The following is a 27,899-nucleotide window of genomic DNA, read 5'->3' on the forward strand; positions in this document are numbered from 1 at the left end:
CCTGTGGCCACGCTGTCAGCGATTATCCTGTTGTCAGAGAAATGCACGTGTTTTGTAGCTCTCGTTATAAAGGATGTTTGTTTTTTGGTAGAAAGCACTCACCTTTGGGAAAGCCGCTGCTTCCAGGGCCTTCATCGAAGGGTTTTCCATCGTAGCAGGTTATGTCAGATGCTATTTTGTCCTCACATTTCTTTGTCTCAGCAGTTGGCTTCTAGCTGTGCAGTCCATGCAAGAAGCCCATGCATCAACTTTAGTGTTGCTCAATCTTCTTTTGTCACTCAGAGTTAGCATCAACATTGAGAAATCAATCCTAGATCCCACATAGTCTCTGAATTTCATAGGGGCTAACATCAATTTGGACATGACATGAGCCTATTTATCAGCAGATGGGGTCTACGCATTAAGCAACATCATATTGCTAGTTAATCATCCTCAGTGGAATACAATAGAGGCCATTACTTGACAAATAAGAGGAAGTAACTTACCTGTAATTGGAGGTTCTTCAAGATGTGTGGTCTCTATCTGGTTCCCTTCCTCCCCTTTATTCCTCTCTGCTATGACTCTGCTAGGTTCATGGTAGACAAGGAACAGGAGATGTGGTCAGTCTGTCCCTTCCTTTATTGCCTCAGATGGAAGCATGAAGCAAGCCAGCATGTATATGCAGACCAGCAGATGCTGTTTTCAAATGCTGCATCTCCGAGTACATGGCACACATGCACAACTTCAATGGAATACTGATTAAAAAAAACCACACATCTAAAAGAAACTCCAGCTACAGATAGTTAACCTTCTTTTCCTGTTGATGGCAGTCACTTTCCTGTTAGAGAAGTTTTTTGTTCTTCAGTGCTATATACAATGAACATGAAATGCTTTATCAGTTAAAATTTGATCTTTTTTTATTCATTGTCAAGAGAAGTTTATTAAAAGCATTCCTTCTAAATTTTTGGCATGATTCATTTGTGACAACCATCAATGTGTGAAACAGCCAGCTGCATAACACTGTTGTATTGATCTTTCTAATAGAGGATTTTTTGTTTTTAGTGTCACTAATATCATCTTTTTAACATTTTACCTTTTTTTAAAGAATGGTCTCTCTGGATCTCATATATTATTGAGTAGCATATCTTGTAAGTAGTAACTGCTGCTAGGCAGATTTGAACCTGGGACTTCTGAAGGTTAGTGTAGGAGCTTCTACAGCTTGAGCTATAAAACCAACTGCTTCTCAGCTTAGGCTATAGAGCTCACTCATTCTTATCTCTCCCTGTAAAGGGTCTAAGTGCCACTACATAGGACAGTGAACCACACCCACTAGGTGTATGGGTTACACTTGAACCTATTACTATTGTTTTAAATAAAGCAGTCTCCACAAGATCAAATGAAATAGGTAAAAGCTATAATATTTACAAAATCTAACACTATTGCTATAAACAAATTCAGAAAATAGAAAAGAGAAACTGAGCCAGGCTTTACATAATGACAGAAAATAATAAAGAGATAACACTTAAGGACAGATACGGAAATCAAACTAAAGTAGACATCTCCCTAACTAAAATTATGAACAGGGTTTTTTCTGATTCACTGCTCTCAGTGGTGAGAATTGGAGAAGGCTGTGGAACTTCAGCAGTCAATGCCCCCACCTCCCCCAGATCTGAGCTGCTGTTTGCTTCTTGGGAGGACTTGTTGAGTCTGTAAATGAACTATTCAACCTTTATTTCACTCACTGGATGAGCTGGGACTTCATCTCCACTTTGGACAAAGCCTCCATACAACCCTTCCTTAACCTAAGCAGGGAATTTCTAGCATATGTATCATGTCCTTCCAAATGAAATTAACCAGGGACTCATGCACCAGTGGCCAGAATTTAGCCCTTAATGGTCAAGTATGAGGTCATGATGTCTTGTCCTAACTTTTTTAATGCTAGGATATTTATTGCCTCTGCAGATATTACCTTTTTTTCTCCCTCATCAAATACTTCATGCTTACATAACAGTTTGTCCAAATTATTTAGAAATACCTGAGATGCCTGAGGGTATGTCTACACTACCCCCCTAGTTCGAACTAGGGGGGTAATGTATGCATACCGAACTTGCTAATGAAGCCCGGGATTTGAATTTCCCGGGCTTCATTAGCATAAAGCCGGCGCCGCCATTTTTAAAAGCCAGCTAGTGCGAACCCCGTGCCGCGCGGCTACACGCGGCACGGACTAGATAGTTCGGATTAGGAAGCCTAATCCGAACTATCTGTACACCTCGTTCCACGTACAGATAGTTCGGATTAGAAGCCTAATCCGAACTATCTAGTCCGTGCCGCGTGTAGCCGCGCGGCATGGGGTTCGCACTAGCCGGCTTTTAAAAATGGTGGCGCCGGCTTTATGCTAATGAAGCCCGGGAAATTCAAATCCTGGGCTTCATTAGCAAGTTCGGTATGCATACATTACCCCCCTAGTTCGAACTAGGGGGGTAGTGTAGACATACCCTGAGTGTCTCCAGATCTCTCTTAGGTCTCTTGTGCAAGGAGATTAGTCTGTCTTTCTAATTGTTCCTTAGACCCCAAGCACTATTATGGTACTATAGAATAATAATAATAATAATAAATAATTTCTGTAGTAAGAATCCCATTTTAGGAAAGCACAAAACTAATCAAATCAGCCTTTTTGTGCCACTTGCTACCATATGTACTCCTGTTTCCACAGCAAGCACCCATCTCAAACGGTATGAAGTGATCTGGCTTCTTTTTCTCATATTGCCGCTGCCAGTTACCTTCTTGTTGAAGAGACCAATTTGAACTCCTTATTTGCTGGATAAAGAAAACCTGTTCAGTTGCACAGTAGTCACATGTAACAATACTTCTTTGAGGAGGTTTGCTATTACTTTTTCCTCATCGTTGATTCTACAAAGATAGTGTGTTTATTAAAAGAAAAAAGAGAGAAGTGGAAGAAAAAAGGAAAAGAGTGAGAAGAAAAAAAACAGTGGGATGAGCAACAACAGCTAAATGCATTTAAGTCTAAGCTAGTGAAGCAGTTGATTTCCTTGCTGCATGAAAATGTTAAATGAAGTAATGTGTTTGCATATGTGTGGAGAAGAATCTGAAATCATGACAATAATGTACAATTAATTTAATTTGTATATGTATAAATGTGGTGTTCTCCCTCATCCACTCAGCAGAGCAAAACAAATTAATGCCAGTTGAGACATTAATTTAACCTTTTAAGTATTTAACCTTTGGCCTCATTTAAGGAATTCCTAAGAGTGTAGTGTTGTTGTAGTGTTGAAATCAAGTGACCTACAGCTCAAGGACTGTACTAGTCTCCTGAGTTTAGCCACAGTGTGAGTTAGTTCATTGTTAAAATTACAGATGAACAACAATGGCTCCATATATTTCTTCTCATTGAACTATTATTGAAACTAAAGTCCTGCTGTCTTTTTAGGATATTTACTAAGTTTTATTCTCTTAGGGTATGTCTACACTACAAAGTTAATTCGAACTAACAGCCGTTAGTTCGAATTAACTTTGATAGGCGCTACACATACAAACCACTAGTTCGAACTTAATTCGAACTAGGTAAACGTCATTCTACGAGGACTAACGCCTAGTTCGAATTAAGTAGTTCGAATTAAGGGCTGTGTAGCCACTTAATTCGAACTAGTGGGAGGCTAGCCCTCCCCAGCTTTCCCTGGTGGACACTCTGGGCACCACCAGGGAAATTCTTCTGCCCCCCTCCCAGCCCCGGAGTCCTTAAAGGGGCACGGTCTGGCTACGGTGCCTGTGCCAGGTGCAAGCCTGCCAGCACCCAGCCAGCAGACCCTGCACCTGGCATGGCACCCTCCGCCTCTTCCCGGGACCAGGCTGGCGGCTGGAGCTGCAAGAGGCGGGCGCCCGCTTGGTCTAGGGCGGAGATCGTGACTCTCATCCATGACCTCCGCACTAGGCACAGGAAAGTGGCCGTCTAGGGCAGGATAGCTGCCAGCCTGGCCACCCAGGAGCAGGTTTGCATGAAAATCAAGGTGGTCCAGTGAGACCCCCGACCCTGAGCTTAGAACATAAAAACATAAGAACGGCCGTACTGGGTCAGACCAAAGGTCCATCTAGCTCAGTAGCCTGTCTGCCGACAGCGGCCAACACCAGCTACCCCAGAGGGGATAGACTGAAGACCATGACCAAGCCATTTGTCTCGTGCCATCCATCTCCAGCCTTCCACAAACAGAGGCCAGGGACACCATTTCTACCCCCTGGCTAATAGCACTCCATGGACCCAACCTCCATGAATTTATCTAGCTTCTCTTTAAACTCTGTTCTAGTTCTAGCCTTCACAGCCTCCTGCAGCAACGAGTTCCACAGGTTGACTATTTGCTTTGTGAAGAAGAACTTTCTGTTATTAGTTTGAAGCCTGCTACCCATTCATTTCATTTGGTGTCCTCTAGTCCTTCTATTATGGGAACTAATGAAGAACTTTTCTTTATTTACCCTCTCCACACCACTCATGATTTTATAGACCTCTATCATATCCCCCCTCAGTCTCCTCTTTTCTAAGCTAAAAAGTCCCAGTCTCTTTAGCCTCTCTTCATATGGGACCTGTTCCAATCCCCTGATCATTTTAGTTGCCCTCCCCTCTCCCACCCTCTCTCTTCCCCTCTCCCACCTCCTTTTCCCAGTCTCCCCGAGTTTTGTTCAATAAAGAGAGTTTCTACACGTGTCCTTTATTCTGTACATCAGGTAGGGGGGCAAGGGAGGGGTAAGTGGAAGGAGGTGAGGGAGGACTGGGGTACGAGCCCCTGATGGGGAGGACTGGGGTGGCTCTGCGGGCTCCTCGGGGTGGAAGCTCTCCTGCAGCCCCCCGATTGTCCCCCTCCCCTCCTGGATGGCAGCCTGCGGCAAGTGCAGCCGGGCTGATTGCCGAGTGCTGTGATGTGCCGAGTGTGGGCACTCAGGGCACTCCAAGCCAGGACTGCTTTGCTGTCCCTCATCGAGTTAGACAGGCAAGCTGGGAACCCCTGAGAACTGTCTGTCCGGGGTGGGGGTCGGGTCCCTTTAAGCACAGCCCTTGGCTAGCCTGAGACAGCAGCTCCACGCTCTAAGTCCTAATCTGATGCCCTGCCGGCACTGCTTCCGGCCATCCTTAATCTCAGTTCAGGGTCCACTCAATGTGGACATGCTAGTTCGAATTAGCAAAATGCTAATTCAAACTAGTTTTTAGGTCTAGATTCACTAGTTCGAATTAGCTTAGTTCGAATTAACTAATTCGAATTAAGTTAGTTCGAATTAGTGCTGTAGTGTAGACATACCCTTATTACCTTGGTATCCAACTAGTTCTGAAGCAGTAGCCACTATATACTATTGCGAATTAGCCACACTCAGCCTGCCAAAAAGCCACATTGTTCAAGCCAACTAGCCACACTCCACTAGACAAATAGCTAGGAGCTAGCGTGTGGCTAGGAGCTAGCGTGTTGGACAACACCGTCTTACTAATTAGAAAAGTGTGGTTTAAAAAAAAATCCATAATAAAATAAAAATATCCTGTCTATCCCATTTGAATAAGACCATGCAGTATATAAAGTGAGCTTAATTGATATGTTGGAGGAAAATATAGGTAATTTTATTATTGAAACATAAACATACCCGTTATAAGAACTGAAGCAATGTTTAGTGACGTTATGTCCAGAATTTTCCTTTTGCATTTTAGTATTTTTCACAAAATGAAACCAACTTGTGGTGTAAGAGATACAAAATGGTGGGTAAACCTACTACAGATTGTATCTCCTTTGTCCAGCCCTTGCGACCTGACTGGTTCTGAGCAAGGGGGTTTGCTGGACCAGGGGAGGACTTTCCCAACATGGGCTGTACTGCTCTGCTGCCAATGACTAGGGCACCAGCCCAGCTTTGCTGCTGCCTCTCTGGCTGTGGCTCCCCAGGCTGGAGCTCCATGGCTGCTGCCAGGGCTGGGAGCTCTGCAGCTATTGCCACTGTCCCTGAACCCCGGTGCCAGAGCTTTGTGGCTGCCAATGCTGGCCCCCGAGTGTCACAGCCTGGGCCAGAACTTTGTGGCTGCTGCTGCTGGCACCTTGCTACTGTCCAGGGCAGGGGATGGAACTCCTTACTGCTCCTCCTTTCCTCTGTCCCCCCCACTGGGTTCCCAGCTGAGTTCCTGGCCCCCCAGCCACTCCTGGCCCACTGCCCGTCCTCTCGATATCTGGGCTTTGTGGTCCAGGAACATCCATGGTTCTGCCGGCCCAGAGACTAGGGAGGTAGAACTTGTATTAGAATGAATGTTTGACTCGGTCCTACTTGTGTCAAAATAAAAGGGAGTTTGTTATTGTTTTTCACATTTTATACTTTGTTTTCCATCATTCCAAGTATATTATTTAGTGGAATGTGTTTTTGTTCATGTAGGTTTGATTAAAAGACTGCAGCTAATTTTAAAGGTTTAGCATCCAGTGAATTGGCCTGAATTTTACAACTGAAGTAGTAAAATTATACTACTGTACTGTAGTTGTAGCTTTCTGTGGAATGCACGTTTGTTTTGGGGACCTGCATGTAAAATTACAGTGCATCAAAATATTTCTTTTATATTACCCCTTTAGTTATCTTTTCTATTTCCAATTTATTTATAAAACCACCTACATCAACTTTCTAGAACTGCATCAAGGATATTTAAACCCATTGGGAAAAAAGGCTTTAAGGTAATAAAAATTGAATCTAAAGGTTGTAAACCTAGCTCTAAATTGTGGGCATACAACCACTAGTGTGGTCAGTGAGAGCTATGTATGTGAATTTAGATGGGGAATCTTTTTTGGTTCGGAGGTGCCACTGACCTAGGGAAAAATCATTTGGGGGTCCGCATGCAAGTGAGAAGCAGAAAAAAATAACCAAAACCAACCAAACCCTCACTGATGTGGGACCGGAATGAGAGGGAGGAAGAGACGCCCCCCACATTCCCCATTTACCAGAGTTTAGAGGGACCCAGGCTAGTAGAATTTGTGTGCTCCAGCCTCGTGGGGAGGACAGTGGGTGCGCTAGAGTGCTAGCATGTGCTTTCCAAAGCTGGTAGGGAGCCCTGAGCCTCAGGGGCCAGATCTAGGTGTGATGTAGTAGGGATTGTATTCGCTGTTTGCTTTGTTATATTGTATGTGATTCTACTTTCCTGTGCTGCTCTGTAGTAACTCTCTGTATGTGCCTCAGTTACTCTGGGTACTGCAACACTATCTAGATGAGGAGGGGAAGTCTGGCCAGGTCTCATTGAGTAAGTATGTTGAGTGTGTCACATACAGGATAGTTCAGGCTGTCTTGTAACTTGTGAGATTCAGGAGATGCCACCTTTGCCCTGGGAAGTTGGACAAAAGGAGGAGGCGGAGCAGCCTGCATGGGAGACTGGTAGCTGGGTGTGTGAGGGAAGTTTGTCTGGCTTAGGATGCAAGAAGGGAACTTGGAACAGGAGGGGGGAGGGGGAACAGGGGCCAGGCCCCTTGCTCCCCAAGATGGATTGTACTGACTGTTCCTGGTTCCTGTGCTAACAAGTCTGTACTTCGCTGTGATTTTGAGAACCAATGGACCTTCTGTTCTACCTGCTGGCTGGAAGTCGCGTCTGGCTGCGGATGGGGGTGCAGGGCCCATAGATTCTCCAACACATGGTGATACTGGTGGCAGAGGTGGGATGGACTGCACCCCGTGCATGAAGCATCTGGCAGTAAGAGATTGGGATGCAGTAGAAAGAAGGGGGCTTGCAAGAGCCAGGAGAGCTGAAGGCCAGTGAGAAGTGGCTCCAGGAAGTGGAGGGGCCTACAGTCTAACCTGAGTGAGATCTTAGAGAAGGTGTGTTCCCTCAAGGAGGGGTTTCTCCTGCAGATTTTGAGAAGTGGTCCCACGTGGTGGAGAAGCCTATGGTCGAATGCCCGGGGGAAGGGGTGATACTCAAGGAGACTGGCACATTGAAGGGTTCTCCCTGGGAATCGTGGGGTGCTGTAAGCACGGGACTGTGAGTCCATATCCTTGGGGAACAGCAAAAAGATGGCTTATAACCATCTACTTAAGACAGGTGTGGTTGAGTTGTGCAAGAAGAGAGGGCTGCCCGTTGGGAAATTCACCAAAGCCCAGCTAATCCATCAGCTGGAAGAGAATGATCATTCCAGGGAGCTGGATCCTGTCCCAGCTGGAAGCAGCCAGGCCACACCTGGGAGCATTTCAGGATCAGAGGAAGAAGAGAGGGTTGGAGACTGCCAGACAGACACAGTGTCCACTAAGATGTGTTCGGCAAGCAGCAGTTTGTCATGGCGGGGTCCCCTTCAGTGGATTTGGGATGACTGGAGATAGAGCTGCGGCTAAAGGAATTGGAGGATAATAAGGAAGAGTGCCAAGCTGCGGGAGACGAGAGAGAGTGGCAGGAACGAGAGAGTGAGTGGGCCATGGCAGAGCTGAGAGGCAGAGAGGTCCGGGCTGCGTTAGGTGGCGAAGGGCTCAGGACAGCATGTAACTTTGAGAGGGTATGTCCTGTCCCACTATAAGGATGTGGGGAACATGGACACCTTCCTTTGAGCGAGCTTGCAAGTTGCACTAGGTACCCCCAGCTGACTGGCTCCGACAACTCATCCCCTTACTGGATCCCAAGGCCCTAAGGCTGCGCTGCTTGGCTAGATGGAGGGTCTTCAGCAGGGGTACTATGAACGGTTCAAACAAGCTCTGCTGCACAACTTTGGGCAGACCCCTGAGGCATGCAGGAAAAATTCCAGAGTGCGCAGAATGGCTCTGAGGAGACCTACATTGATCTTGTCTCCTGGATAGTGCAATAAATCAGCAAATGGGTAGTCAGGTCTGGGCCCAGATCTCAGAGGACCTGGTTAAGCTGATGGTTCTGAAGTAGCTCTATGAAATCTGCCTTCCCCACCTGAGACTGTGGCTGAAGGACAAAGGCGGAGGACTTGCACAGCAAAGGGCAATGAGTTTACAGACAGCCGTTCTGGGTGTGAAGGGAAATTTGGGAGAGATTGGCTCACAGTTGTACAGTGGGGAGAGATGCCTTTTGGGGACCTCCCCAGAAGGGAGAAACTAGCAACCTTCACCCTAAGGGGGACAGCCACTACCCGGGTGGATCAGTCAGCTCTAGGGAGCCAATGGGACCTGACCTGCCATCACTGTGGGCATGGAGGCCATAAGAGGGCTCAGTGCCCTAAGCTCCAGGACAGGCTGAGCAAACCCAGACCTTCCCAGGTTAAGTGGGTGGGGCTGGAGGAGGAGTAGGCTGTCCAGGTGGGTGGGGCTGGCAGGCTGTCCACAGCTCAGGTGGGCGAGGCCTGATGCTCCAGAGGCAGGTTTCTCAGTGTACAGGGTAGGGGCAGGGCTTCCTCTGTACAGTGAGTGCCTTGTGCCCCTGGAGGTGGATGGCAGGAAGGTTATGGGGTACTGGCACACAGGCACAGAGGTGACACTGGCCTGGCCCGAGCTAGCGGCACCAGATCGCATGTCCTGGCACCTGACCCAGACAGGCAAAAACAGGACCTTGTTCAAGGTACCTGTGGCCAGAGTGCAGCTGAAGTTAGGGGCTCAAGAGGGCCCCAAGGAAGCCCCACCACTTGCCTGTTGGGTGCACCACCACTTGCCTGTTTGGATGCTGATGGGTGGTGACCTAGAGGATTGCCTGGAAGGGCCCCACAGTGTCCTGGACTTTACCCATAGCCAGAGCCGGCGAGGGGCACTCAGAGCTGATTCTGTGGAGGGCTCCCTGCAGAGGATGCAGGGAGCTGTCCCAGCAGACCAGGGGCCCCACGGGACTTTGCTCAGCAGGGCTGGGTCTCTAGACACAGACAGTGAGAGAGAATAGGTCCCCATCCCTTCCGCAGCTACTGAATTCCAGGCCGGGTTGTAGAAAGATCCTTCCTTTATGCAGAAGCTGAGGGACCAGCTGACCACAGTGCAGCTCAAATCCCTGGGGGAGGGCTGCCAGGAGAGGTTCCTGTGGGAGAAGGGATTACTGTCTCGGGATTGGTCCCTTCCAGAGAGAGTTGTGAGGGGGTCCGGTGGCAGCTGGTGGTTCCCCAAAACTACTGCAACAGGCTGCTGTACCTGGCCCATGACATCCTGTTCTTGAGACACCAGGGGATTCAGCACACCAGGCAGAGGCTGCTATAGAACCTTTACTAGTCTGGGGTCTTTACTGCTGTCCAATGATCTTACCGGTCCTGCAACTCCTGCTAGAGAGTGGAAAAAGCTCAGGACATCATAGAGGAACCTCTCCAGAAAGTGGTGATGAATATTGTGGGACCCTTCAGCAAGGCAACGCGGTTGGGGAAGAAAAAATACATTCTCGTCTTGGTGGATTATGCTACCTGCTACCCTGAGGCCATGTCTCTGTCCTCTATCAAGGCAGACACTGTGGCTGATGCGCTGCTGACCATTTTCAACAGAGTGGGGTTTCCCAAGGAGGTCCTTACAGACCAGGGATCCAACTTCATGTCAGCCCTGCTCTGGTACTTGTGGGAGAAATGTGGGGTCCGGCACACCTGGGCCCCAGCGTATCACCCACAGTCCAACGAGATGGTGGAGAGGTTCAATGGGACACTAAAGCAAATGCTAAAGACCTTTATGCACCAGCACCGGGACACATACTTACCCCACCTGCTATTTGCATACAGAGAGGTGCCCCAAGAGTCCAGAGGACTCCATTTGAGCAATTGTATGGGCAGTGGCAGCCCATCAATACAGGCGAACTAGGCGATTGCTTAGAGCGCCAAGATAAACAGCTGTTGAGGGCGGGAGCACCGATTGTGTGGTGATCGCATGTTTTGCCTAGGGCGCCAGTTGCTGGCAGCTTGTGTAGGGCCGCTCCTGTGTATGGGAGAAGGGTGTGGGGATCTCTGGACTTGTTGAGAGATGAATGGGAGGGGGATGGAGAATCAGTGCTGGAGTACATATTGACTTTGTGAGAAAAATCTCACTGAGCTCATGGGCCTGGCCAGAGAAAACCTGGCAGTGTTCAAGGGAAGAGGAAGGTCTGATATTACCGCAACGCACGCACACACTTACACCACAGGGGACTTGGTGATGGTTCTTATTCCCTTGCGGAAGAACAAGCTGCAAGCATCCTGGGATGGCCCTTTTAAAGTTGTCAAGCAGCTGGATGATGTGAATTATGTGGTGGAACTGTCCAACTGGGTGCACAGCCACCGCGTGTACCATGTCAGTATGATGAAACCATACTGGTGCAGAGAGAATTTGGTGCTGGACACATGCAGGAACTGGGAGGGGCAGGGAGATGACCCCCCTTGGTGGAGCTGTTCCCTGGAACCAGGGCTGACTCTGCTGGAATCTATTCCCTTCTCTGACCAGCTAACTCTGGCCCAGCAGACAGAGATCAGAGAGATGCTGCATTCTCACCAGCAACTGTATTCCAATAAGCCCGGTCTCACTAGGCTGGCTGCATACCAGATAGAGATGAGCAAACACTTCCCCCTGCCATGTGTTGCTTTCCATTCAGAGCCACGGGGAAGATGGCCCAGGACCTAGAAAGAGAAGTCCAGGACATGCTGGCTCTAGGGGTTGATCCAACCACCCTCCAGCCACTGGGCCTTCCTCAGTGCTGTTCCCCAAGAAGGACGGGTCGATCTGATTCTGCATGGACTATTAGAAGCTCAGTGCCATCACCGTGTCTAATGCCTATCCCATGCCTACGCCTGACGAGCTCCTAGACAAGTTGGGGGGAACTCACCACCATGGCCCTCACTAAGGGCTTTTGGCAGGTGCTGCTGGACCCAGATGCCAGGCTGAAATTGGCATTTATCACCCCGTCAGAGCTCTGAGTTCCTGGTCCTGCCTTTCAGGCTCAAGGGGATGCCTGCCACATTCCAGCACCTGGTGGACCAGCTGCTGAGGGGGTTGGAGAGCTTTTCTCTGGCTAATAGTGCCGATATTTGGGTTTTTAGCCAGACCTGGGAGGACTGTGTGTCCCATGTCAGCCAAGTGTTGAACCAGCTACAGGGGCCTGGGTTGACTATAAAGGTTGGGAAGTGCAAGATGGGGATGGCAGAAGTGTCTTATCTGGCTGAAAGTCACATTTGGCTGTAGATGGGGGTTCAGGGCCCAGTGACTCTGCCACACAGAGTGACATCAAGCAAGAGGGGGCCACATCCGGTGCCTCTGCAATTTAAATGTAGTAGGTTACTTGTGCGCCTGGCTCCTACCCAGTACTTTTTTTGTAAGAAAAAAGTGCCGGTACTCTGGGGAAAACTTGTTGAGCAAAACAAAAAACACCCACGCACTGGGGGCCGGAATGCAGTTACGGCCCCTTTAAGAGCCACAGTGCTGTGTTAGGAGAAGGAAAAAAAAACCGCCGTGAGTCCCAATCTGGCTTCCGTCGGGAGCTGAGCCACCCCGGGACAACAGGTGCCAGTACACGCAGAGGGAATTTCCATTCCCTTTCTATGGGCTGGGAAAATAGGTGATGGTATGCCGTTCTGGGCAGTACCGTCACAAAAAAAAGCACTGCTCCTATCACATTTAAACTACAGAGCCTTATCAACTAATCATGTAGTTGATACAAGGTGTATTGACTACATGATTATCAATTACCCACCCACCTCTTATCATTCTTACAAAACACATCTATGTATAGTGTATAGTATTTTGCATGCCAAACTTTTAAAAATGTCATACGTTTTTACGTTATAATTTTTTTCAGTTCTTTATGTTTTGTATGGTTAGTTTATATTGTTTTAATGAAACATATGTTTGTTATGATATGTTAGAGTGAAATTCCCAAAATTGCAGCCGCAGTTTTGTGTGCACTAACTCCCTAACTCTGCACATCTACAATACATTAAAACTCTTCCAAATTTGCACATGCATATGTGGGTATTTGTACATGGGGCAAAATATCCAAGCACAAATTTAGTAGTCAAGTTGAAAATGTTGGATAAAAACTTCACTAAATTATTATCCTAAAATTTTTTTTATGGAAAATAATCTTCATTGGTGCAGAAATCTGTTATAACATTTTAATAGCATATAGGACTTTAATTATCTCGTGCTTTTCATTTTATTTAGAAATTACAAACTGTATTTTGTTCTCTTTCAGTCGAAGAGGGTGAATCTTCAGATTTTGCTTTGAACTGGGACTCATCAGTGACTCAATCAGGTAAATGTTTTAGGTTTTTCTGATTGCAAAGGCTTCCAGAAAGCAGCCAGGCATTTTACAGAAACTGTATTTTGTGTGTCACATTCCTGTCTCAAATCCAAGACTACCCACTGCAACACAATTTTTATATCCGTTCCATATGGTCAATAAAATCTATTACATACAGAGACTAATATACTCTTATCCTCCAGAGAGCTATTCTTTCTTCTTGTGGGCACATAGAAATGGGTTGTGATTTCTGCAGTATAACTGTTTTGAAGTTTTCTGCAATGGTACTGTTGCACATTTATTCCAATCTAATTACATAAAAACTACTCTAATAGGAATTTTAAACTTCAATCTCAATTGGAATGTGTGTATTGGTCTTCTTGGAAGAAATTACAAAGCATTCTTAGACCAGATGAACACAAGTTTGGTACATCAGTATGTTGGAAAGTTCTAATATATTTACCAGTCTGTGTAAATCTGATGTGTTCAGAACCTGCTAACCTGTATTACCTTGAACCTTTGAGTAAAAAGGGGCTCAAACTAAAGTAGCTTAAGCAAGTTAGGATGCCAGGTTGGTCTAGGTGTATGATTGGTGGCAAATTATTTACTCAATTTGATGTGCATAATGCTGTTTTGCTTTGGAGCACATAATTTGGTTTAAGTAATATCTATGAAATTCTCAAAACACAATTTTATATATAATTTCTTCTGATTTTCAAGGTGACAAAATGGTTAACATTAACTCTGCTTCACTATTGTCTTAATATAGAAACACATATATATAGCAGAGGTACACCAGAAGAATTCACAACCTAAATAGATACTAAACAGTAATATGAAAATAAACAATTGTAATATAATAGCCACACTAAATGGGGATTTAAGAATCACTATGAAACTAGTTCACAAGGGATTTTTCTCACCATAGCCAGTATTTGACCGGTCTTTAAGGCAAATTTGTCTTTGCCACAGTACTTGTGGCATTCTGCTTTGTACAAAACATAGTGTATGTTGTTCTGGATGCAGCATCTTTTCCACCATGGCTGCTTTGAACGATTTGTATTTTCACTTTTCTTTGATAGCAAATATTCCTGCTGCTGAAAACCCCTTACTGTGATGCAGAAGGCCCCTTTGTGCCTGGAGCTAACAGTGCATGAAAAGAGCACTCTGAGTCTTTCTTCCTTGACCTTAGTCTCAAACAGCAGTGGAGTAGAGTAACCAATGTTATCTATAAAAAATCCTGAATTATATTAAATATAACACAAGGCTGTGGTACAAAAATATATCTGTACACATCACTAGGATGGAGTGCATTTCAGTTTTCTGGATGAGGTTAGTGAATATACCAGAGGTAAAAGAAGAGCCTGTGAAAGGTTTTTCACAAATTAGCTGGTTTTTCTCCCATTTTCTCACAGAGCTGAGATAATGGGCAACAGGGTATCCTGTTGCTAGTTGAAAATATGAGTAATTCTAACTCTAGGCTCTTGGAAGTATGCATTACAACAATTGCTGCAGGACTATTCACTGTTTTTTAAGTTTTTGCTTTACAGCTGTTTGTATCGTGTGTGTTCTACTGTACATCTATTTAAGAAAATGCATGTTGATACGCTTAGTAGAGGCGAATTTTAATCTTATAAACCTTTATACTAGATAGAGTACAATACATGAGGCTGCAGACTGGAATAAGACTGAAGAGGTGTACAGAAAAAGCATTAAGCCATAATATATAGTGGTGTAATACTGTGGAGTTACTCACTGTTGTGTGGTGTGCCTCCAAAGCTATATTCAGTAACTGAAACCAGTCCCTTAGCCCCAGTGTGCAAGACTTTCATTATGTTCTTTTATGATCTTCCTGTTTGCATTAGCTCTAGTAGTGTGATGTAGAACTTCAATAAAGGGGGGAAAACATGCTTCAGCTTCTCATTTCACGCTCCTACCTTCCCAGCCCAAATCAACAATGTACCATTTCCCCTTGAAAAAATAAAAGTCCAAAAACTGGACTTGTTAAGGATGAACCTTTTGCCAGATGTTTTAAATTAAGAAATTCCTCACTTTTGTTCTCAGCTGGTGTGTACATCTGTGTGTGCATGCAAATAGATCTGCTGTAACTTCTCAGGAATTCTCTTCTGACTTATGTACAAAACCACTGTTCTTCCCTGAGCTAATGAAACTTCTTAGGCCAAGTCTAGTGCATTAACTTTTGCTGGTACAGCAACAGCTAGATGTGTGACTTTTGTGCAGCATTTCTTTATTTGCAAAAGTTCAGGTAGACACAGTTATACTGGCATAAAAATGCTTTTGTTGCTATAGCTTGCTTTGCTCTCCAAAACAGTGTAAACTAAAACAGCAGTAAGAGGTGCATCTGCACTAGCAGAGTATTCCTGTATTGACACAACTTTCTAGTACAGACCTGGCCTTATCTAGTTGTATGGCAAGACACTTGCTTTGAAAGCCTTAAACTAATTTCATTTTCTAGTGGTGGCATTTCCATACAACACTGAACTAGCTGAGAATGTATGTTATTGTCTAAGCACAAGCAATCCAACTTCTTTTGCTTGTATTTGCCTAAAAATAGTTTTTAGAAAATAAATCTTCATTTGTAAAGAGTATTTTGGTTAATTTCATACAAATCCTAGAGTTGAAGTGTCATTTTCAAAGCAGTAGCCAGTCAGCTAGAATTTTGATTTTTTTTCAAAAAGTTAATTTCCAAAAATATTTTTTTGTAAAGTATAATCTGTTATCTGAATCTCAGTGAACTAATCTCTCTCATGTCAATGCTGGATATGTCCGCTGAGGTGTCACTGAAGCTCTAGTTGTATATCGTGTTGTTGGTTCTGCAGAAGCAGAGCTCTTCTTCAGCGGGGTGCTGCGGAATTTACAAGCTTCAGTCCTCTGGCATTGTATATACATAGATACTATAACTGGAAGGGACCCTAGAGGTCATCAAGTCCAGTCTTCTGCACTCATGGCAGGACCAAGCACCATCCAAGATCATTCCTAATAGGTGTTTGTCTAATGTGCTCTTAAAAATCCAATGATGGACATTTTACAACCTCCTACCCCATTTAACTACCCTGACAATTAGGAAGTGTTTCCTAATGTCCAACATAAACCTCCCTTGCTGCAATTTAAGCCATTGCTTCTTGTACTATCCCTCATGATCTCTGCAGGGAAGGAAATGCAGAGCCAGTCAACTTTCCACAACAGTAAGAGCTACCTAGGTAAGTTTGAAAGCATGTTATTGTTGACTTTGGACTGGATCTCTAAGTTTCTGTATGGTAATTTGGAAATTAGAAGTATTTTGAAAGTATGGAAATAGAACTCTTGTTGAGGTGGGGTAGCTTTCAAATGACCTGAAACACTAATGCAGGCTTTTCCGGAAAAACTTGCCAGCTGTCTACACTGGCCGCTTGAATTTCTGCAAAAGCACTGACTTCCTACTGTAAGAAATCAGTGCTTTTTGCGGAAATACTATGCTGCTCCCGTTCGGGCAAAAGTCCCTTTTGTGCAAAACTTTTGCGCAAAAGGGCCAGTGTAGACAGCTGAGATTTGTTTTGGCGATCGGGGCTTTTTTGCGCAAAAGCACGTCTAGATTGGCATGGACGCTTTTCTGCAAAAAGTGCTTAAACTTAAAACTTTTCCGTTAAAAGCATTTCCGGAAAATCATGCCAGTCTAGACGTAGCCTAGGGCTGTGTCTACATTGGCAAGATTTTGTGCAAAAGCAGTTGCTTTTGCGCAAAATCTTGCCACCTGTCTACACTGGCCGTGAGTACTTGCGCAAGAACACTGACATTCTAATGTATGAAATAAGTGCTTCTTGTGCAAATAATCTGATGCTCCCGCACAGGGATAAGTCTTCTTGCGCAAGAGGCCAGTGTAGACAGGCAACATCAATTTCTTGTGCAAGAAAGCCTGATGTTTAAAATGGCCATCGGAGGTTTCTTGCACAAGAGAGCGTCTACACTGGCATGGATGCTTTTGCGCAAATACTTTTAATGTAAAAACTTTTGCGTTAAAAGTATTTGCACAAAATCATGCCAGTGTAGACGTAGCCTAAAACTTTATTAAAGTGACTAAATCAATCATTGTTTTGCAGGAGGTCGTGCTTCTGTGCATCACATGGATTATTTACTGCAAGAATTTTGCCTTTTTATTTAAGTTAATTGTCTTTTCCTTATGTAAACTTTTAACCTCTACTTAGACTGGAGGTTAGGGATGTAAAATCCCATTTAATTGGTTAACTGGTTAAACATATTATTTAACTGGTTAATAGTTTAAAGGGGAGGCAGTTTGGGGTGGGGAGGAGCGCTCCAGCTGAGCTAGACTGGCCTTCTGGTTCACTGCTGGGCTGGAGTGCTCCTCCCCCCACCACAGATAGGGGCTGCACTGGCAAGGCTGGAATAGCCCCTGTCTGCATGGTGCCTTAAGCCACCATGGACAGAGGCAGCTCTAGCTGGAATGCCAGAGCAGCCCCTAACTGTGGCAGACCAGGATGTCCCACAGGCAAGGGCTGCTCCGGCCCCTGTCTGTAGTGGGCTGGAGCAGGCAGGGAGCTGCTCCAGCCCCTACCAGTTAATGAGTTAAAAATTCACTTCTCTACTGGAGATTCAAAGTTCTTCTGTCCAGTTGAAAGGTTTTACAGAAGTCCAAGCCTTCTTCTCATTGAGGAATCTGTTCAGCTTCTTTAAACATGAATTGAACTACGGTAGTTTTATAAATGGCAGTTTTTTATCATAATTTAAAAGCCGTGCACACTAAATTGGAGAATCTACAGAATGCATTATAAGTAAGTTTTGAAGAGTTAGATTTTTATATTTTTATTATTTCAGTGTATATCGGTGTTTATTTTTGAACACGTAAGATTTTTTTGAATTTAAAAAAATGTATTTTTAGTTGTTCAAAATAATGGATTTTAATGATTTTTTCCAATTCTATGGATTAAAATTTTCACAGTTGTGTGAGTGTTGACGATTATTTAATGATAGTAGACCCTGAGATTCAAAAATGTACAGCTTGGTAACCATTAAAAACAAAATGTCTAGATCAAATGTTAAATATACAAAATAAAATATCCTTAATTCAAAAGCTAATAAGTTAATAAGCAGCATTTTTCTTCGCCTTTCTATACATTTAGTTATTGGAGATGGAAATATTCTTCATTGATTTTTGTGTGTACTGTGAAATTGATGTTTACTGTTATTTACTGATAAAATCTAATCCTTCCTAGCCTAATTATGTGAGAGAGGTTGCTCTGATGCTATGAAAAATAATCTCTTTGCATTAGGCTGTGATCAAGCAAAGGGTAGATGTAAGCTTCCCAGCTCTTCAGCTTTGTATTATTGTTTTTGGACTCTAAATCTGAAGAACGAGAATCTTTTTTACTTTCTTTCTGAGGGACTTAGTTAACAGATCAGTAATGTTTTGTTGTTTAATAGACAGTTGTGTTCTGTCACGGAGGACAAGAGTGGTAGAATGCTCAGTCACCCTGCTTTTCTCTGTTAACAGTGACTGCCACACTTGCTAGCTTGCTGCGGCGGCCCTCACATTTAAAACACATTTAGGGTAGTTTGGGCAAGGTTTCCAGTAAGAGGACAGAGAAGTATCAAGAGCTCTGGCTTGCCAGAGGGTTTTCTGCTTCTTCTAAGCAAAGAGGAAAATAAGATTTAGTATTTGTCTGGGTAGCCCATTGCTTTGCAGTCCTGCATTACTGTTGTAATACATCACTGGAACTTTATCTAAAGAAGCAACAAGGGACATTTTAAAGAAGTAAAAAGTCTTACTAAATATATAGAGAATTTAAGGCATTTTTAAAGAGGTATAAAAAGCATTTTTATTTAGGGTTTGCTGGAGAGTTTCCCGTTAGTTAAGCTGGGAGGCCATGGGGGAGACAAGCTAAATTGTCTAGGGCAGCCAGAGTAAGGTTCTGTGTTCTTCCTAGGAACTCAGTGAACTAGAAGGCTTGCGGGTTTTGTTTGTTTGTTTGTTCTTGAGATACATGTAGCTCCAGACTGCTGTTTTACTATCTTTTAAACTCAAAAGTAGGCTTCAGTAATCTTTGGATTGTGACACAAATTGAGAAGCTAAGAAACACAACTAGCACAGTAACACAAACAAAGGATGGAATGTCAGCCTGAACTATTGCGCTTGGAAATTGTGTGTGTCCACACATGTGTATGTGGTGGTCATTATAATACAGTGCTCACCCATGTGTAATAGATATGTTTCCAAAAGTGTCATTTCAGAGGTGGGTTTTTTTTTGCTTTAGGACATGTGCCATCAGTGCCAATAAAAAAGTCAAAATTTAAAAAATACTTTGTCATGACCAGTCATGCTGAAATAAATGCATTTAAACGGAGTAGGCTGGCAGGGGTAGCTTTAGGCCCGATGTGGGGAACCACGGAGCTGGAACACACTAAATCTATTAGGTTAGGCCCCCATAGTGAGGTGTTTTTTTCTGCTTCTCACTTGTTTGTGGCCCCTGACTGATTTTTTTTCTGGGGGTCAGCAGCCCCCAACCCAACAAAGGTTCCCCATCCCCCATTCTAGGTAGTTATTACATTTGTTTAAAAAGCACTTTTGATGTATTGGCTAGGTGTTGACCTGGTTTGATGCGGCAGTTCAATACATACATTACATTTTATTCTAAGTTCTCAACTTGTGTACCAATTATTGTCTCTCTCTTGTGCCTTCCTTTCCAAATCCTTTGAAATCACTCTGCTTGTTCAGTAACAGGCAGGCATATTCTTTTCTGCACAACTACGTGCAGGAGTGGAGAGGGTTCTAATTTCTCCTCATTTCATCCGATAAGGTACACTTTAGCAGATTAGACTGATGGAGATGGCTTACAATCTGTAGGTTTTCAGACTATTCTTCTCCAGTGGTTGCTGGTTGGGGTGCTGCAAAAGAGTTTGCACTGGGGAGATGAAAAAGGAGTAGCACCAAGGATGTGTTTGTACTGCTTCCTCTGCTTGGCAGATGCGGTTGTACCATCTAGTCCCATGGCTAGGTGTAAAGAAGGCATATGAACATTGAAATTAACTATACAGGGAAAAACTTTAAAAAGAAAAGAAAAGTCTAGTCATACTTTAAAGACTAACAAAACATGTAGATCAGTGTTTCTTAAACTTTTTAAGACCGAGGAACACCAAACAATAATTTTTTTTATGAGGAACACTAACGGTTTTTGGTTGAGTATTTAAAAAAAAAAAAGTATCGGGAGGGGAATTATTGAGGGGGGAAAAAAGGGTTGGGGGAAAGTCACTGAGGAAAAAAAGTCGCCTGCCCCTTTAAGGGCAGCCATTTTGAATTCTGTTGTTCTCCGCGGCACAGCGTCGTGCCATGGAACACAGTTTAAGAAACACCGATGTAGGTGGTATCATGAGCTTTTGTGCGTACAACCCACTTCTTCAGATGACTGGAGTCTCAGAAGTCCAGATCCAAGAATAAATAAGGGAAAACGGGGGCGGGGAGGGGTAGGGAAAGGGGGAAGGAGACAGTGAGTACATTGTTCAAGTAGTTGCAAGAGGCTGATAAGAACAATTGGCACCTTCATTGTTTGATTGTTTGTGGAAGGTAGTGTTCGAGCCATCCGATGTCGCTGTTCATTCCATTAGCGTAAGAATTAAACTTGTAAATGAAGTTCCAACCCTTCCTTGTGTATTTGGCTTGTGGTATTGGCTTGAAACAACACAGTGACTTGGAGATCCGTTAATGAATGCCCAGGCAGGTTAAAGTGTTCTCCAACAGGTTTCTGTGTATTGCCTTTACGGATATTTGATTTGTGTCCATTAATTTTTTCCTGTAAAGACTGTCCAGTTTGAGCAATGTACATGGCAGTGAGTCATTGCTAGCATTTGATGGCATAAATCACATTAGTGGATATGCAGTTAAAAGAGCCCCTGATGTAGTGAGTGATGATGTTGGGTCCAGTGATGAAATCACTTGTGTAGATGTGTGGGCAGAGTTTGCACCGGGGGGTGATTGCGGGGGGGGGGGGTGTTCCTGGGTGATTATGATGGAGGTATGTTGCGTGGTTACTGGAAAGAATTTGTTCCCAAGGCCTCTGAAAGTGAGGGGTCATTTTCCAGGATAGGTTGTAGATTGTGGATAATGTGTTGGAGGGATTTAAGTTGTGGGCTATAGATGATAAGTGGAATTCTGTTGTTTTCTCTTTTGGGCCTGTCTTGAAGTAGTTCATGTCTGGGTACTCTTTTGGCTCTGTTGATCTGTTTTTTCACTTCTCTGGGTGGATATTTCAGTTTTAAGAATGCTCTGTATTGATCCTGTAGGTATTTGTCTCTATCTGTGGGATTGGAGCAAATCTGGTTGTATTTTAGGGCTTAGCTGTAAATAATAGATTGAGAAATGTGTCTGGAATGAAAGCTAGAGGCATGAAGGTAAGTGTAGCAGTCGGTAAGTTTTTGGAATAGGGTGGTGGAAATTCGTCCATTGTTTAATTGTACTATAGTGTCAAGGAAGTGGATTTCTCGAGTGGATTGATCCAGGCTGAGGTTGATGGTGGGGTGTTTTTACTGTGGGTTCATATGATGAAGATGTCATCAATGTAGCATAAGTAGAGTAATGGTGTTAGGGGGTGAGAGCTGAGGAAATGTTGTTCAAGGTCAGCCATAAAGACGTTGGCATATTGTAGGGCCATGCAAAAAAAAAAAAGGGAAGAAGGATGATCCAGGAAACTATAGGCCGGTCAGTCTTACCTCGGTTCCTGGAAAAATCATGGAAGGGTTCCTTAAGGAATCCATATTGAGGCACTTGGATGAGAGGAAAGTGATTAGGAATAGTCAGCATGGATTCACAAAGGGCAAGTCGTGCCTGACCAATCTGATTAGCTTCTATGATGAGGTAACTGGCTTGGTGGACATGGGGAAGTCAGTGGATGTTATATACCTTGTCTTTAGCATAGCTTTTGATACAGTCTCCCATAATATTCTTGCCAGCAAGTTAAGGGAATGTGTATTGGATAAATGGACGGTAGGATGGATAGAAAGATGGCTAGAAGGCCGGGTCCAGCGGGTAGTGATCAATGGCTCAATGTCAGGATGGCGGTCGGTTTCTAGCGGAGTGCCCCAAGGTTCGGTTCTAGGACCGGTTTTGTTCAATATCTTTATTAATGATCTGGATGAGGAGATGGATTGCACCCTCAGCAAGTTTGCGGATGACACTAAGCTGGGGGGAGAGGTAGATACGCTTAAGGGCAGAGATAGGGTACAGAATGACTTAGACAAATTGGAGGATTGGGCCACAAGAAATTTGATGAGGTTCAACAAGGACAAGTGTAGAGTCCTGCACTTGGGACGGAAGAATCCCAAGCATAGTTACAAGCTGGGGACCAACTGGTTAAGTAGTAGTTCTGAAGAAAAGGACCTGGGGGTTACAGTGGATGAGAAGCTAGATATGAGTCAACAGTGTGCCCTTGTAGCCAAGAAGGCTAATGGCATATTAGGTTGCATTAAGGAGGAGCATTGCAAGCAGATCCAGAGATGTCATCATTCCCCTTTATTCAGCTTTGATGAGGCCGCATCTGGAGTATTGTGTTCAGTTCTGGGCCCCCCACTACAAAAAGGATGTGGACGCATTGGAGAGGGTCCAGCGGAGGGCAACCAAAATGATTAGGGGGCTGGAGCATATGACTTATGAGGAGAGACTGAGGGACTTGGGTCTGTTTAGTCTGCAGAAGCGAAGAGTGAGGGGGGATTTGATAGCAGCCTTCAACTTCCTGAAGGGAGGGTCCAAAGAGGATGGAGAGAGGCTGTTCTCAGTAGTGACAGATGGCAGAACAAGGAGCAATGGTCTCAAGTTGTGGTGGGAGAGGTCCAGGTTGGATATTAGGAAAAACTATTTCACTAGGAGGGTGGTGAAGCACTGGAATGGGTTGCCTAGGGAAGTAGTGGAGTCTCCATCCCTAGAGGTGTTTAAGTCTCAGCTTGACAAAGCCCTGGCTGGGTTGATTTAGTTGGAATTGGTCCTGCCTAGAGCAGGAGGCTGGACTTGATGACCTTCTGAGGTCTCTTCCAGTTCTATGGTTCTATGATTCTATGCGGGTGCCCATGGCTATGCCGCTGACTTGAAGATACAAATTGTCTCTGAATCGGAAGTAGTTCTGAGTGAGGACAAAGTCACAGAGCTCTGTAATCAGGTGTGCAGTGTTGTCATCAGGGTGGTGTTCCTGATAGCCTGAAATCCATCTGTAGTAGTTTGTGCCAGCGGGAGGCCATGCTGATGCCCTATGGGCCACCAGAGTTCAGGGCCTCAGGCCTGGCTGCAGGCCGAATATCAGTTCTAGAGGCCTCACCCTTGTGCGGGGTGGGGCAGCAAACAAACAGTCAAGCAGTCTCTGGTAACCCAGGTGGCAGTCTAGAGGCCACACCCTCATTCGGGGTTGGACAATAAATAATCAGTCTCACTGTTTCAAATAAGTCAGTTGGCAGTTTATACGCCCAGGCCCGCACTCAAGGCAGGGCAACAAACAAATAGTTAAACAAGTAAATAGTCCAAAAGGTTTAAAGTTGCAGCCTATGGGCAGCTTGAGCCAAGGGTCGGGTCTCCTTGCTGGCGGAGAGCCAACAAGTGCAGGGGTTTTGCCCCACAGGAGGAACCAAGGGAAAGGGTGGCAGGGGGGTGGAGGCCCACATGCTCCACTGTGTCCCAGCCCAGGGTGCTAGCAGCAATCACTGGGTCGACTGGGCACCAAGCTGTAATGCGCCTTCTGGGTCAGAAAGTCAGCGGGAGTCTGAGCTGCAGCGTGCTGCCCAGTTGACCTCCATTTCTTCAGCTGCCCCAGTGTTGGTTGTCTTTGGGCCACTTCCTTGTTCCCTCTGGGGGCCTACTTGGCTTGGCTGCTGCTCCTCGGTGTTGGCTGGGGACGGAGGCACTGGCAGCGTGTCCATAGGCTCGGATTTCTGTGTGGGTAAGCGTCCAGGTGGACCAGCCCACTCAGCTGGGCCTCACAAGAGTCCTGGGAGTCCGGGTAAATTTGAGGGTCCGGGCACTGGCTTCTGCAGCCATGTCCAGTTATCCACGTCCAGCAGCAGCTGTGGCAGTGTAGGCCAGTGCTCAGAGCCTGGCAGTGACATGCGCGATCCCACCCAGTTCTCCCTCTGAGGGCAGCATGGCAGGACCTTCCTCTGCTGGGACTGCAGTAGAGCCGCTGCTCTGCAGCCCAGCCCTAACTGAGGTTGGCGCGCCTCTTCTTATACCCCTAGCCCTGACTTCCTGTTTCCTGTGGGTGGGGTTGGGTGGTTCTGGCAGCGCTGATGATGGGATTTTTGTGGGAGTTTCCTCCTCTGGGTAAGCAGGAGGCCACGCTGACTCACTATACCATCTTTGTATGGAATGTTGGTGTAAAGAGCTTCTAGATCCATGGTAGCCATGATGGTGTTTTCAGGAAGATTACTGATGTTCTGTAGATTCCTCAGGAAGTCTGTGGTGTCTGGAAGATAGGTAGGAGTGCAGGTAACTGATTACTGAAACTGATTTATAATGAAAGTTCTCACAGAGCCGTCACTATGTTGGGGCAAATGCTGTGATAGCAGTGGTTCGAGTGCTCCATGTGTAACATTGGTTGTCCTGTTATAATAATGGAAGAAGAGAGTTTTTTGGATCCCCTGCTCCCTCTGTCTTTGTACAGTGTATAGTTCTGCTGGCAGTCACTCAACATAAGGATTTGGTGCTGTGCCAGCACTTGGTCCTCCACATGCTAGTTTTGTACAATATGCTAATTGCCCTTTTTAAAAGTTTCCCTGCTGAGAGAAAAAGGTAAAATTAGCAGATTTTATTGTAAAAGACTAATCCCAAAATACAGACTGTGTGTCATTCTTTTTTCCTCTTGTATCTTTGTGCGATGCCTCCCAACTATTTTGATGTGTAACCCTCACTTTTGCTGTTGTATAACAGGAACATCTTTCCATGATTTCATTATGTGGGTTTATCCCAGTTCTGGCAAATATATTAAAAATATATTTCCCTGGTAATGCCAAAATAGAGCACTACTCCAAATTTCTCCATTTTATCTGTTTTTTTTAAATGAGATTTACTGAAAATCAATCCTATTCCAGATTCGTCCTATTTTTCTGGATCATTTTGGCTTTGTGTCTTTCAACATTTGCTTAGTTATGTCAATTATGAAGACTACACTTCATTTGGAGATTGTGTCTCTTTTCTCTTTGGATTTATGCGAATCAATCCCATTCCAGGCACATCCTGTTTTCCTGGCACAACCAAACCCTTACGTTGCTTTGAATTATGATAAGAGGAAGCTGTATGCTGAATTTGGTGGTCCTTGCTCTTACAGTTTAGGAGGAATTCTTGATCAGACAGACAGACAAACGGACAAACACTCTAAAATATATAGTAAAGATGGATGGGAATTTTTAAGGGAAGATAGTCTATTTTATATTTTTCTTGGTATCTTAGAAGTTTCTCTATTTGTTTCTTCCGTTTCAATTTGCTAAACTTTGCATTGTTTCTTCCCACCCCCAACCTTTGTACTTCCTGAGTTTCCAACGGAAAGTAAGCTAGCATGGCACTATATCATTTACATTGGGGTCTCAAACTCTCAGTGAGTGGGCCAGCCCCAGCCAGAGCAGTTACCGGGAGTCTTGGTGGGCTGAGGGCGAGGGAGAGCAGGCTGTGTGATACTACATCCCAAGCTCCACCTCGTCTTGTCATCATCCTGCCCTCTCCCTCTTTCTTCCCCCCACAATATTCCACTGTGGCTCCACTTCTTTCTGGCTCCTGCTTCTGAGGGGAGAGCAGTAGGGCTTGAGGAATGCTGCTGCACTGTGCTAGGCCCCTCCCGCAGTGTTCCCCAAGCCGAGTTCGGGGGGGATGGGATGCCATGAAGGGGAGAGGATGAAGCAGTAGTGGAAGGGGTGGAGCTTGGAGAAGGGTAACAGATAATGCCCCCAGCTCCGGGATTTCCAGGCCGGATTGTACAATGGCTTCAGCCAGGAATGGCCTTCAGACGGGGAGTTTGAGACCCCTGAATTACATCCTTGTCTTGTTCTGCTGTGGGTATAGGTTCAAATTTTTGTTGCAAAAGCAGCATAAGAGAAGAAAGCAGTTTTTTTCTAAGTGTAGCAAGGATTTATCCAGTCTTGCATTTAGCCCTGACAGTGCTTTAGTTTTCCTTTTCTTCCTCAGTTAATCAGATGTTACAAAGTATTTTTTTCCATCATTTTCTCCTTTTGGGAGTCTGATTTATTAATTTAAAATTCAAAGCAACCCTTATATTCCCCCAAGCCATCCTGGATAACTCATACTCACAGGGTTCTTAATCTGATCCCTTCTGAGACTCTCCTCAGTGGGTTTTGGTTCCTGCTTCCTTATCTCTCCGAGATCTTCTACCTAGCAGCTCTGGAGAGTTATTCAGCCTCAGCCTTCTTCTGTGGTTCTGACATCTCTTTCCTAGATCTGTCTTTCCACTGACTGAATGTATATTCCAAAAGCAAGCCCCGTTCTTAGTCACATGCACCTCATCGCAAGGTCCTGATAGTTAGGGTTGCCAGGTGTCTGGTGTTGAACAGTCCAGTATTTGAGCTTTCTGTTTGGGAATAAAATTGAGAAAATATACAGTAAATGAGAATATGTAAATGTCTGGTATTTTCTAAATAAGACGTAATGTAGATTGTGATGTAATGTCAAGTGTGTCCGGTATTTTTGTTGAAACCATCTGGCAACCCTATGCTATTCATTCTTTTCGTGTGTGGAGGGTCGGGGGGGTGGATTAAAGCTGGCACAGATAAGGTAGAATCTTAAAAGGCCAGCTCACCATGTGAGTTTAAAAAAGTGCCTTTTTAAATTTTGTTTTTAGGTAGTAGCTATTGCTATACTTAACTTTTAAGTGGTAGGATGCAAAAAAATAAAAACAAAAAATAAAAAAATTTCCTGGATCTGTTCCCTCCATATCAGAACAATTTTAAAGTAATTTAAATGAGCTAACTCTGAAATCATCTCTCGTTTGCGTCACAGCCAAAGGTATCTTTATTGTTAAAAATTATAATTTTGTAAGTAAATCAAGATGAATAAGATTCTGGTTGACATTTTGGCCTGAGGGATGGTTAAATCTTATCCATCCAGACACAGCAGAAGTTCTCCAAGAAATGGGAGGGCTTGTGAACTTTGCTGATGGAGTGTGGAACATTAATCCTATGTTAACTACCTTCTTGGATTCGGAAGCCTTTGGTTATATAAGTGAAAGATACTTTCATAGAATTCTAGAACTGGAAGGGATCTCAAGAGGACATCAAGTCTGGACTCCTGCCCTCACGGCAGGACCAACCACAATCTAGATCAGTGGTTCCCAAACTTTTCGGCATCATGCCCCCTTTTTGATTTTTGAGAATACAGGCAGTCCCCGGGTTATGTACAAGATAGGGACTGTAGGTTTGTTCTTAAGTTGAATCTGTATGTAAGTCGGAACTGGCGTCCAGATTCAGCCACTGCTGAAACTGACCGCCAGTTCTGACTTACATACAGATTCAACTTAAGAACCCCAAGCGTCCCCAAGTCAGCTGCTGCTGAAACTGATCAGCGGCTGATTCCAGGAAGCCCGGGGCAGAGCAGCTCTGCCTCGGGCTTCCTGTAGTCAGCGCTGGTCAGTTTCAGCAGCGGCTGACTTGGGGACGCCTGGGGCAGAGCAGCTGGGGTGCTGCCGGGTTGCTCCAGTAGCACCGCTCCTCGGCGCTACTGGAGCAACCCAGCAACACCCCAGCTGCTCTGCCCCAGGCGTCCTGATTCAGCCGCTGCTGAAACTGACCAGCAGCAGCTGAATCAGGA

At 44.8% G+C, this 27,899-nt stretch overlaps 1 protein-coding gene across 7 annotated transcripts in view; it reads left to right on the forward strand.

Moving 5' to 3' along the window:
* Positions 1-27,899, forward strand: part of ZNF423 (zinc finger protein 423) — a 378,444-nt gene that overhangs the window by 71,660 nt on the left and 278,885 nt on the right. For all 7 annotated transcript variants that reach the window (XM_075940237.2, XM_089781461.1, XM_075940232.2 and 4 more), the window contains exon 2: positions 13,058-13,117. In XM_075940237.2, coding sequence (XP_075796352.2) covers positions 13,058-13,117 — 60 coding nt within the window. The remainder of the gene's footprint in view (positions 1-13,057; positions 13,118-27,899) is intronic.

Source organism: Pelodiscus sinensis, chromosome 12 (genome assembly GCF_052426305.1).
Source record: "Pelodiscus sinensis isolate ZL-2025 chromosome 12, ASM5242630v1, whole genome shotgun sequence".
In the NCBI taxonomy this organism is placed as follows: Eukaryota; Metazoa; Chordata; order Testudines; family Trionychidae; genus Pelodiscus; species Pelodiscus sinensis.